The following is a 12,495-nucleotide window of genomic DNA, read 5'->3' on the forward strand; positions in this document are numbered from 1 at the left end:
AAAAAAAAAAAAAAAAAAAAAAAAACTTTCATTGCAGTTCATGTCTGTTTATTCCTCCAAATGAATGTAGGAATACTAATTATTTTATTCTGGTTCTGAGCAAAGCAGAATCCAATCCTAGGGGCTTGTCGAGAGCCATTTTCCTGGAGCTATGGACCTTCCCAGGTCCTTGCTGGTGTTTCCAGGGCCCAGGATCACAGGGCCAGTCCATGACCCCAGCAGGTTTAACCCAAGGCTGTGGTTGTTAAAACACACATACCCCTAGCCTGGGCCTCCACAAATACCTCTCCTCCCAGAATCGTTGTTTTTTTTTTTTTTTGACAGATTCTTACTATGTTGCCCTTGGTAGAGTGCCATGGTGTTGTCACAGGTCACAGCAATGTCCAACTCTTGGGCTGAAGTGATTCTCTTGCCTTGGCCTCCCAAGTAGTTGAGACTACAGGTGCCTGCCACAACACCCAGCTTTTTTGTTGTTGTTGTTGCAGTTGTCATTGTTGCCTTAGCTGGCCCGGGCTGGGTTCAAACCCACCAGCCTCATTATATGTGGCTAGCATCCCACCCATTGAGCTGCGAGTACCACTCCCTTTTTTTGGGGGGACAGGAGTCTCACTCAGTCACTTAGCAGTAAAGAACCATGGCGTCATAGTTCACAGCAACCTAAAACTCTTAGGCTCAAGTGATCCTCTTATCTCAGCCTCTGGAGTAGCTGGGACTACAGGTGTCCACACAACACCTCGCTAGTTTTTCTATTTTTTAGTAGAGATAGAGTCTCGCTCTTGTTCAGGCTGGTCTGAACTCCTAAACTCAGGCGATCCACCTGCCAAACCTCCCAGAATGTTAGGATTACTGGCATAATCCACTGTGCCAGGCTGGTCCCTCCAGAATTTTCTCATGATTTTCCCACCAGCCAAGAAGAATTAGAGTTTTACACAGTGTGAAGTCTGTATTACCCAAGGTGTTCTTTTTTTTTTTTTTACCTCCTAAATATATTATTGACAATGGAAAGAAAGATCTTTTAAACAAATTGTGCTGGAACAGCTGGATATCCATATGGAAAAAAATCCAAAGCAAACCTAGACCCCTACCTCACATCATACACATTAAGTTACACTATACACAAACTTTTTTTTGCAGGTTTTTTTTGGCCGGGGCTGGGTTTTGAACCCTCCACCTCCAGCATATGGGGCATATGGGGCCAGTGCCCTACTCCTTTACTCCTTTGAGCCACAGGCACTGCCCTTTTTTTTTTTTTTTTGAGACAGGGTCTTGTTCTGTCACCCATGGGTAGAGTGCAGTAGTATCATCGTAGCTTACTGCAGTCTCACACTTGGACTCAAAGAGATCCTCCTGCCTCAGCCTCATGAGGAGCTGGGACTACAGGCACACCCCACCACTCCCAGCTAGTTTTTTTTCTATTTTTAGTAGAGATGGGGATCTTGCTCTTGCTCAGTCTGGTCTTGAATTCCTGAACTCAAGCCATCCTCCCGCCTCAGCCTACCGGAGTGCTGGGATTACAGGCATGAGCCACTGTGCCCCGCCCACAATCATTTGTATTTCTGATGGATCATAGGTTTTACCAACTGCAAAACCTAAAACTAAAAAGTGTTAGAAAGAAAGTATGGAAGAACTTGGTGACTTGCAGGTGGATAAAAGTTCTTAAGACACAGAGGCTGTGGCTCGGCACCTGTGGCTCAAGTGGCTAAGGCACCAGCCACATACACCTAAGGTGGCGGGTTCGAATCCCCAGCCCGGGCCCGCCAAACAACAATGATGGCTGCAACCAAAAATGGCCAGGCGTTGTAGCCTGTAGTCCCAGCTACTTGGGAGGCTGAGGCAGGAGACTCGCTTGAGCCCAGGAGTTGGAGGTTGCTGTGAGCTGTGATGCCATGGCACTCTACCCAGGGGGATAGCTTGAGGCTCTGTCTCAAAAAAAAAAAAAAAAAAAAGACACAGAGGCTGTCACAAGAGAAAACTGACAAATATAATCTTACAGCAAATACACATCGCTTTGTGAGACCTGGGTCACTTTTTCCCTCTGCCCAGACTTTGCAAATAGAGCTGGGAAGGCCTGTGTTGGTTGAGACCCACAGGGGCAAGGTCTGGGGTCAGCCTGCCTTGACCCCAATTGTTGAAGAGGAACCCTGAATTTCCTCATCTCTGAGCACTCCTCAAGGGCTGCCTCCGTTGCAGGAAAGAAGACGTCACAGGCTACTTCCCGTCCATGTACCTGCAAAAGCTGGGACAGGACCCGGCTCAGGCTCAACGCCAGATCAAGGGCCGAGGGGCGCCACCGCGCAGGTGAGCAGGTTCCCCCCGACGGGCAGGGCGGGGCGGGGTAGACACGGTTTCGCTCAGTCGGTGCAGGCCCTAGATTGCCAGTGGTAGGACGTGGGAGAAAGGGCAGCTTGGCGGGAGAAGCAGAACCTTCACTGGGTCAAGTGACTGGACGTCCCTTCCCGCGATGCCCAGGACCCCTGGGGATGGTCGTGAGAACGGTGGCAGGCCCTGAAGGCTCCCTGGGGAGGAGGGGAGACGGGAGCAGGGGTCCCTATGGGGAAGGGGGCAGCCGCGTGTTGCACTGGCCTGGCCACCCCCCACCACTCCCCACTTCCTTGGGCCAGTCTTTGGACCTCGGGGTTGCCCATCCAAGACCCGGCAGGCAGGGCTCGCCCGGGCTCTGATGACGCCCGGTCTCATTGGCCAGGTCATCCATCCGCAACGCGCAAAGCATCCACCAGCGGTCGCGGAAGCGCCTCAGCCAGGACACCTACCGCCGCAACAGCGTCCGCTTCCTGCAGCAGCGTCGCCGCCCGGCGCGGCCAGGGCCGCACGGCACCGGGAGCCCGCTGCGTGAGTGAGGCTGTGGCGGAGACAGCCGGGGGGTGAGGGTGGGCCATCGCTGGGGTGGAGTTATTTGGAGAGGCGGGACTTGGGGAGGACCGGGCCGGGAGGGAGAGGCGTGGCTGGGGCGGGGCCTCTGACTCGGCCGCGCCGTCCGCCCGCAGAGGAAGAACCTGAGACCCAGCGTCCGAAGCCACAGCCGGCTGTGCCCCCGCGGCCCAGCGCCGACCTCATCCTGACCCGCTGCAGCGAGAGCACCAAGAGGAAGCTGGCGTCCGCAGTCTGAGGTTGGGGCGCAGGCCTCAGATAGCGCCGGGCCCCTCCGCCAGCTCCCGCCCCTGTCCCTGTACATATGTGTACTATATAGCCTGAGCCCTCACCCCACATGGCTCTCAGCCACCCTCAATAAATGTTGCTTGACACAGAGACTGTGCAGAGACTCAGGGTATTTCTAGAACGAGGAAAAGGGACTGTGAACTCAGCTGGAGGAAGTTGCAAGGGTCCAGATCTGGTTGCATACTGCCCTGGCCTTGGTCAAGAACAGGTTTCACAAGGCCAAGTGCAAGAGGAACTTCTGTTCCCTGCTGACTGAACAGAAACCACCTGCTCCCACTCTGGCGAAAAGTCCTGAAGATGGGTGGACACAGTGCAGGGAGCCAGCCCTGTCTCATAACAGGACCTTGTTTAGCTGGGGACAAATACTTTGTAATTTAGGTATGGGGGTATTCTCTGATTATTAACTGAGACCCTGCCCCAGTTAGGAAATTGAACCAGAAAGCACTCACTGATAGAAAATATTCATGCTGGGCAGCACCTATGGCTCAAGGAGTAGAGTGCCGGCCCCATATACCAGAGGTGGCAGGTTCAAACCCAGCCCCAGCCAAAACTGCAAAAACAACAGAAAATATTCATGCTACCAGTCCATGGCCTCAAAGTCTTTGCTGGCCAGTCTTTCCTAAAATGCAAGAGACACTAAGGTGCAGAGTGGAGCTGCAAATCTTTCTAAAGATGCAGCTTGTCAGGAAGGCCAGAGTTCCCCTCCTACACAGATGTTAATGTGAGGACAAGCAAAGTCCATCCCCTTAAAGATGAGAGAGAATTGACAAGTGTATAGATGCTAGTCAAAAGAATAATCTGGCCAGGTGCAGTGGCTCGCTCCTGTAATCTTAGCACTTCAGGAGGTCGAGGTGAGCTCAGGAGCAGGAGACTACCCTGAGTAAGAGTGAGACACTAGCTCTACTAAAAATAGAAACACTAGCTGGGCGCCTGTAGTCCCAGCTACTTAGGAGGCTGAGGCAAGATTAGTCAAGCCCAAGAGTTTGAGGTTGCTGAGTTATGACACTATGGCATTCTACCCAGGGTGAGAGAGTCCATCTTAAAAAAAAATAATAATAATTTGTCAAAGGATTTGAGAAAGGCCTTGAGAAAAACCACTGGAGTCCTTAATTATAATCTTAAAATTTTTCATTTTGCAGACTTGTTTGCTGCAAAAATCCACTGTTCAGAGCTGTGGGAAAATTAACCAATCCCAACCCCTATGCTTATTCAGTTATAACATTTTTATTGAATACAGTATAAAATATTTATTTTCATAATTCTTCATTTCATTAGTTTCCAAGATAAAGTCCTGATTAAACATTTCCCCCTTTTTCTGTATTTCTCTATATTCGCCTTGAAGTGGCCTTGTGCAGGCACCAGTGTTGCATGCCAGGAGGGGGCTGGAGGTGGGTGTGGTGGCCAGGAAGTCCCCCAGGGAAGAACAGGGAGGAAAAGTGTGGGTGTCTGAAGGTGCTGGCTCTGAGTAAGCCCCACCTCAACTGCTCAGCCCACCGTTTTCTTGAGGCCAGGCATATGGTGGGTATGATATGTCATTTCAAGTTCTGAAAACAACCCTGTCAAGCAAATTTTTATGGATGAGGAAATCAAAGCCCAGGAAGTTTAGGTGACTTGCTTAAAGCAATATGGCAAGACGACGGTTGTCCTGAGAGGTGGTGCTGGGAAGTAGAGTGGGGCTTTTCTTTCTGATGTCAAAACCATACTGGATCCAGAATGCTGTCCTGACCCCCAAAGTGCTCATGATCTGTGGGTCAGGCCTCTTGGCTGGCACTGTAGCTAAGGGACACTCAGAGGAGGCGGTGAGGCCACAGATGATGCCAGGCCAAGTGAGAGGGGCCCAGCTTCCAGTCACTTCCTTGGAGGAGTAACTGGCTCCTTCCTTGCCTATTCTAGAAACCCACCCTTCCCACTCCTGGAAACTGATAGAGACCTGCCAAACCCAGCCCCCAGCTCCAAGGCTGGACCCCTTCCCATCTCCCCAAGCACACCACTCTCAAATGTCTGTTCGTAGATAGCCCACTGCTGTGACCAAAACCCACCCTCACCCATCCAGTCATTCCCACAATTTTAGCTCACCCCATGAGTGACAGTGATGGTCAGTGGCCAGCATACCTCAATCTGCATCACACATTCCAAGATACAGAAGGAATCAAGGGGCCTTAGGAACTGTTTCAAAGCAGAACAACCCTGTGAATGGTCCAGCCAACAGAAGGTAGCCTAGACTGAGCCTTGCTTTCCTCACCTATCAGGGAGCCACCCCTCCCCGAAAGATGTTGAGTGGAGACGCTGCATGGTAGATACCTACAAGTCTCTGTTTCAGGCACAATGGCCACTCAGAAATAAATCATATGGCCTTGAGTCACACAGGCCTGGGTTTGAATCTTGTATGATTTTGGGCAAGCCACCCAACCACCCTGAGCCTGAGCTGCCTGTCTATAAATTAAAGGGCTGATCTTCTCCCACTGCAGGGCCAAACTTCTGAAATATGGTGTTGACGTGTGCTCAGGTGCACCAAGAGCTGGGTGGCCCCTCCAGTCCCATCACAAACCAGCCCACCCTGGGTTCTTTCTCCAGGAAGTGATCTTCTGCCTTACCAGCTCTGTTTGCAGTCAACACCTAAAGACGGGAACTGCCTGGGGTGGGCCCAAACCCCTGTGTCTAAAGATAGGAGCTGGGGCTGGGTGCCAGCCTGGAAAGTGGTTTCTCCCTCCTGCATCTCCCTTCGCTTTTCTTTGTGGTTGTTGTTGAGACAGAGTCTCAAGCTGTTGCCCTGGGTAGAGTGCCATGGCATCACAGCTCACAGCAACCTCCAACTCTTGGGCTTAATCAACTCTCTTGCCTCAGCCTCCCAAGTAGCTGGGAATACAGGCGCTTGCCACAAACCCAGCTATTTATTTATTTATTTATTTAGGTTGTAGTTGTCATTGTTGTTTGGCAGGCCCAGGCTGGATTCGAACCTGCCAGCTCTGGTATATGTGGCTGTGCCTTAGCTGCTTGAGTTGTAGGCGCCGAGCCCAGACATTCATTTATACACACTCATTGGCACTGATTATGGACATACGAGTATATGAGAGGGAAGGAGAGAAACTGAATAAATGATAAAACTGGAATAGAATGTTAACAAATATGGGTGGGTGTGGTAGCTCACAACTGTAGTCCTAGCTACTCAGGACGCTAAGGCAAGAAGATCGTTTGAAACCAGGACTTGGAAGTTGCTATGAGGTAGGCTGAGTTCCCGCACTTTAGCTAGGGTGACAGAGTGAGACTCTTGTCTCAAACAAAACAAAACAAAACAAAAACCCTAAACAATAAGAGAATATGGCTAACAGTCCTATGAGTCTTTTCACACTACTTTTTTTGCAACTTTTGTATGAATTTGATGTTATTGCAAAAAAAATTTAAAAATGAGACAACCTCAATTTGCTTAGTCTTTTATAGCCAATATGTTATTTGTTTGGGGGATTTCTGTTTTAAGCCTGACTTTTCTAGCTTCATATGAAGTCAGAGAGAGTGAATGTATGATGGGAATACGTATCCAACTATTTCTCCTTAAACTTGGAATCATGTTAGACCACGTGGGATACCAGGCAGATGGGGTGTGTATGTGTATGTGCATATACTTCTCAGTGAATATACATATCTGTCTATTTCTGCATTGATTGATTTAAACTTGGAGATACCACCACCATGCCTATGGGGGGGAGCAGGTAATGTGAAAGAATGAAATAGGCCAGGGCTTGGCGCCTGTAGCTCAGTGGTTAGGGCACTGGCCACATACACCTAGGCTGCCTGGTTTGAACCTGGCCCAGGCCTGCTAAACAACGACAACTTTAAGAAAAAATAGCCGGATGCTGTGGCAGGCTTCTGTAGTCCCACCTACTTGGGAGGGTGAGGCAAGAGAATTGCTTAAGCCCAAAGAATTTGAGGTTGCTGTGAGTTGTGATGCCACAGAGCTCTACTGAGGGCGAAATAGTGAGACTCTATCTCAAAAAAAAAAAAAAAAGAAAGAAAGAAATAGGTCAGGCATAAGAAAAGTACCAGAAATACAATAAAACTTTCTTGATTTTTACTGAATGGTGAAGCATAAAATGTCATACAAACAGGTAAGTTACTGCAAATTATACTTCCAATTCAAAGTGGAAAAACGAAAAACGGAAATATTTGTTAATTTCTCAACTCACAATCTCTTGAACCTAGAAAAGTTTAGCCTTACATACCATGGGAGCATTGCCAGGAGTCTTTCCCCCATCACGTCGTGATATGGAGCACGGAATCCCACTGTGAGTCCTTCAACTGGGAGCCGTACTTTGTTTTACTCAGTTTCATAATGGAAAACAGCTGTTCACAAATGTAGGTGCTCCCGAACATCGAGAGGATCTTTGCACAGTGGTGTCTGTATTTGGGGTAGCTACTCCAGAGGTATTTGTAGAATTCTGGTATCCCCACCTTGTCGTATTTCGTTTTCAGCACCGTGTTGCACTGTAGATCAATAACCTCCATCTGCAGTTCTTCGTGCACACTGTCGATCTTTATTGCAAACGGCGAGCTGAACAGTGTCAGTTCGCTTTCATAGAGTTTGAAGTCAGACAACCTTTTCTGGAATTCAGTCTTTAGTTCCACTATTTTAGGAATATAGTTCAGGCTGTCACTTTCATTTCTGGACACTGATTTCAGGGTAGGAAAGTGGGCCAGATTATTCCTTGCCAAATGCGTCTCCCACAGGCAGAGTTTTGCTAGGAATGCCCGGATCAGGTCGTACATTTGTGTAACGATTTGTGAGTGCCCTTGGAGAGAGATGTTTAGAGTGTTCAGATGCATTGTCATGTCAACCAAAAAGGCCAAGTCTCTGACCCAATCTTTGGAGCTCAGCTGAGGCAGGGGTTTTCCTCTGGATGACATGAAACAATCAATTTCTTCCAATGATTCGAAAAATCTCTTCAGCACCAGCCCGCGACTGAGCCACTTGATCTCTGTGTAGTACAAAAGGCTGCCATACTGGCTGTCCAGTTCGTAAAGCAAGGTGGTGAACTCGCTGTGGTTCAGTCCACGGGAGCAGATCCAGTTGACTGAGTTAACTACCACGTCCATGACATGATCCATCTTTAGCTTTTGAGCACAAAGTGATTCTGGGTGAATGATGCAACAAACGGACTTAAGTTCTGAGCCCTTACAAAACGTCGCCACCCTGGACTTCAGTTTTGTGACAAGCCCATTATTGGCATCGACCATTGTAGGAGTGCCAGTGGAGGCCACGCTTACTAATTTTGACCAGTCGATACTGAACTTTTTCAGACTTTTCTCAACACGCGAAAATATCTCATTTCCAGATTTTGTACCAGTCATGGGCACAGTGTCCAGAAGTTCTTCAGATACATCAAAATTCTCATCGACACCACGGATGAATATAGCCAACTGGGTGATATTATTTATATCTGTGATCTCATCAATTGCAATGGAATACGCCACAAATGATCTGATTTTTTCACGTAACTTCTCCCATAAGTTCCCAGCCACGTCTTCTACAGGTTGCGCAGCAGCATTTTCACTTGGACTCACACTTGCAAACATATGCTTTCGTTTGGGACACTCGATTTCGGATGACCCTAACAGATACTTTCTGAGCCCTTCTTTTAACTCATGGAGCTTCTCGTCACGCATCTTTTCGGTATATTGGTCATAGTGCTTGCTGTGGTTGGTTTGGTAATGGCGTCGCAGGTTGTATTCTTTGGACACAGACACGCTCTGTTTGCATATTAAACATGTTGGAATATTCTGCACTTCCACGAAGAAATATGCTCTCTCCCACTTTTCTTGAAACACACGGCCCTCTTGGTCTATCTTTCGTTTCCCCACTTTTGACAGAGACATGGAGACAAGAGATATTTTACTCATCTCCTAATTCTAATATTAAGAACCAACTACAGCAAACGCATGATGCTAAACACGAGGGGTACAGTGGCTGGGGCGGGGCAGGGGTGGGTAACAGTGGGGCAGCCCACTCCTGCAGGGAGAGATGGCTGACCCTCAGCTCCCTCAAGCTGCTGCTGTGAGAGAGCCTGGGCCCACCCTGGCCAGACCTTCAGATTTCTACAGAAATCCTGGAGATCGATTTTTATGAAAGAGTGCCTGGCTTTTTGATGTTGGCCACTAATGCCCATTTTAGAAAGGCATATGAGTGAAACTAAGGAGATCTTTGTTGGTGAGGGCTGGTGTGTAGCTGTGTTAGCTACTTCTGACTTACACAAGAATTTGACAGAATATCTGCATTTTAACGTAGATTTTCTCATTTGATTCCCAAGAGAACGTGGAAAGACAGACAGGAACAAGCACAAAAGGCATATGACAGACCTGCTGTGAGTCTCTCATGACATGGGTGGCAGCCACAGCCCTGCACGGAACTCACTGTGCATATCCATGTGTCAGTGTGTTCAAGTGAACGTGGGCCAGTGTTTTAACTTTAAAGAACCTGGCTGGGGCGGCCCCTGTGGCTCAAAGGAGTAGGGCACTGGCCCCATATGCTGGAGGTGGTGGGTTCAAACCCAGCTCCAGCCAAAAACTGCAAAAAAAAAAAAAAAAGAACCTGGCCACCAAGCAGGTGAGCAAGGCACTTCCAGAGAACACAGATATAAAAGTGGACAGAGTGTACTCTGTAAAATGTGTATGCAAATTACTATAGAGACAGTGGTTCCCTGGGGTCCAGGCTGGGCTAGGACATGACTGGTCATGGTGGAAGGAATCTCTTAGGGTGTGATAAAAATGTTCTAATAACAGATTATGGTGAAAGCTGCACAAATCTGCGAACTAACTAAAAATCATTGAATTGTACACTTAACAAGTAGATTTTATGGTATACAAATGATGCCTCAATGAAGCTATTAAAAATACTTTAAAAATCATTTAGCAACCAGGTGCAATCAGGGGTAATAATTGAGTATATGAAAAGTACATGTTAGTTTTCAAACTTTAAATTAGGAGGCTCATACTCTTGAGAATACCCCCACGTCTTGTTTTGCCCACCCTATCCTATAGGATGCTGACTTATTTATAAGGGCTCCAGGGAAGACACTGAACATATTAAACAGAGTGGCCCGGACTCTGCTCAATTACAAGAGATGTCAACCTCTGCACCGGAGGCTTCTGAGAGCCTCTGCTGTGCCAGGCTGTACCACTTTTGCCTCAGAACTGTAGGAAAGTCAAGTTGGGGAAGGGGAGTACCAGGGTGGGGCTGAGTGGCCAGACAGGCACTATCTGCCAACTAACACAGAGGAGTTCAGCATTGTGACCTTGAGGGTAGCCATATGGGTGGCCACGGGCCTTTCCACAAAGACCACTTGAGTCAGAGTGTGCTATATCACACGTCACACACGGTGTGGTGCAGATCAAGCCCCATCTACTTTGTATGAGAAAAACCTGGGATAATAAAACCTGGCCACAGAATTATAGAAAAGTAAAGTACCCATCAAAAACCACATGCTTTGCTCAAAGACTCAAGAAGCAAGAAGCCCACAGTGAGTGCCCACAGACACACTTTACACATCACAGCGGTGCTGGAATGTTCTTCTCACCACACAGAATACTCACCATTACTAAGCTCAAGTCCTGGAAGTGGTCTGAAGAGAAAGAGACATCGGTAAATGCAACAAAGCTCACATTTCCTCTTTTTTTTAATTTATAGTTTCTTGTCAGTATCACCTCTCTTCTCCTTTTAGTTCTACAAGCTTTGCTGAGTGTCAATTCTATGCTGAGTGCAGTGAGAGCTGAAACTGGGACGGGCTGCCCACGATCACTAGGAACGTGGACACAATTTACAAAAGCAAAAGACAATGAAATGAGGGTGAGAGGTAACACAGCCAGGGAACTACAGGAACCCCACAGCCCACCTCCTAGGGGAGAAATCCCTGGGGTGACACTTGTCCACCTCAGGCAAGTTACAATCTCTAGATCCCTTCTCATAACCAAGCAGGGCAGTTCTCACTTACCTAATAACTGTAAATTTGATGAACTCTGCTGCATCCAAGATCCTTCGCATGGAGCTGATTTCCAGGTAACCAGGGGCTTTGAATACCACCCCTGGGGGCATGCCGTCCACCACCACACAGCCAGGGTTGAACGTGATTTTCCTGTAGGGAACTTTCACTGGGAAATCCACACCAATTGCTTCACCTGTGACAAGATGAGGAGCATAAAACCAGTTGGGTTTGCCACTTACCTTTCCCAAACCATGTTTTATTTTTAATGCTAGGTTTTAAAATCATTCTCATCAGGCTCGGCACCTGTAGCTCAAGTGGCTAAGGCACCAGCTACATACACCAGAGCTGGTGGGTTCGAATCCACCCTGGGCCTGCCAAACAACAATGACAACTACAACCAAAAAATAGCTGGATGTTGTGGTAGGTGCCTTGTAGTCCCAGTTACTTGGGAGGCTGAGGCAAGAGAATTGTTTAAGCTGAGGAGTTGGAGGTTGCTGTGAGCTGTGATTCCATAGCACTCTACCTAGGGGGACAGTTTGAGGCTCTGTCTCAAAAAAAAAAAAAAAAAAAGAAAAAAGTCATTCTCATCAGATCAGATGAGATGCTTTATTTTCCAGTGGATAGGATGTATGAACATAATTTTATTTATTTTGAAATTGGTGTGAATACTATGGCAGACTCAGTTCCCCCATCCTACCTGAAAGGTTCTTGTGAGGATTAAGTAATTAAACAGATGCCAAAAACAAAAAATAATACTCACCCAAGATAAGAACCCAGGAAATCAAAAGACAGCTATTATTACTATTGCCATTAGTCAGTGCTTCCGTGTTAAAGCTCTTCAGTAAAAACACACACCAAATAATTCTGATCATAGCTCTTTCACAAAACATTAGTTTCTTATAAGATAAAGCATTCTTTTAAAAAGAAATATTTCAAGTATATCAATTCTGGATATGTAACAATATAAAAACTTACCAAATTTTCGGCTAAAGAGGTCACTGACTTGTTCTCTTAGTTGTTTAATCTTTTCAATGCTTGATAATCTTTCCTTTTCATTATCTAAGAACAATCAGATAAATAAACAAACCAGGGTTATTAATGTATTTTCTCCCAAGGAAGCTAAGAAATGCCTGTTACCACCAAAGAACGAACTTTACTTGACTTGTCATTCAGTTTATTTTAGTAATAATTAAGCACTTTAGAAATTTGCAAATGGAAGCCATTATTGTTAATAGAGAATTTTCCCATTTACACAGCCCTATATAAATCATTGAATTGTACACCTAATGCAAGCTTTTAAGGGGCATGGATTTTTAGGGTATATTTTCTTTTTCTTTTTTTTTTTTTT

At 46.9% G+C, this 12,495-nt stretch overlaps 2 protein-coding genes across 5 annotated transcripts in view; one reads left to right on the forward strand and one right to left on the reverse strand.

The window, feature by feature from the left end:
- Window positions 1-3,267, forward strand: part of NCF1 (neutrophil cytosolic factor 1) — a 31,837-nt gene extending 28,570 nt beyond the window's left edge. Inside the window, exons 9-11 of the mRNA XM_003794204.3 lie at window positions 2,191-2,298; window positions 2,705-2,850; window positions 3,006-3,267. Coding sequence (XP_003794252.1) covers window positions 2,191-2,298; window positions 2,705-2,850; window positions 3,006-3,127 — 376 coding nt within the window. The 3' untranslated portion in view covers window positions 3,128-3,267. The remainder of the gene's footprint in view (window positions 1-2,190; window positions 2,299-2,704; window positions 2,851-3,005) is intronic.
- Window positions 3,268-7,268: 4,001 nt separating this feature from the next.
- LOC100946636 (general transcription factor II-I repeat domain-containing protein 2B) overlaps window positions 7,269-12,495 on the reverse strand; it is a 63,675-nt gene continuing 58,448 nt past the window's right edge. For 2 of the 4 annotated variants that reach the window (XM_023515723.1, XM_003794203.3), the window contains 4 exons: window positions 12,123-12,206; window positions 11,157-11,340; window positions 10,759-10,787; window positions 7,269-9,029 (listed from right to left, as the gene is read on the reverse strand). In XM_023515723.1, coding sequence (XP_023371491.1) covers window positions 7,426-9,029; window positions 10,759-10,787; window positions 11,157-11,340; window positions 12,123-12,206 — 1,901 coding nt within the window. In that variant the 3' untranslated portion in view covers window positions 7,269-7,425. Of the gene's footprint in view, window positions 9,030-10,566; window positions 10,788-11,156; window positions 11,341-12,122; window positions 12,207-12,495 lie in introns of those variants that run through there. The other 2 variants (XM_023515722.1, XM_023515724.1) reach the window with 2 other exon arrangements.

The sequence above is a fragment of the Otolemur garnettii genome, unplaced genomic scaffold (assembly GCF_000181295.1).
Source record: "Otolemur garnettii isolate 467f Iridium unplaced genomic scaffold, OtoGar3 scaffold00077, whole genome shotgun sequence".
Classification (NCBI taxonomy): Eukaryota; Metazoa; Chordata; class Mammalia; order Primates; family Galagidae; genus Otolemur; species Otolemur garnettii.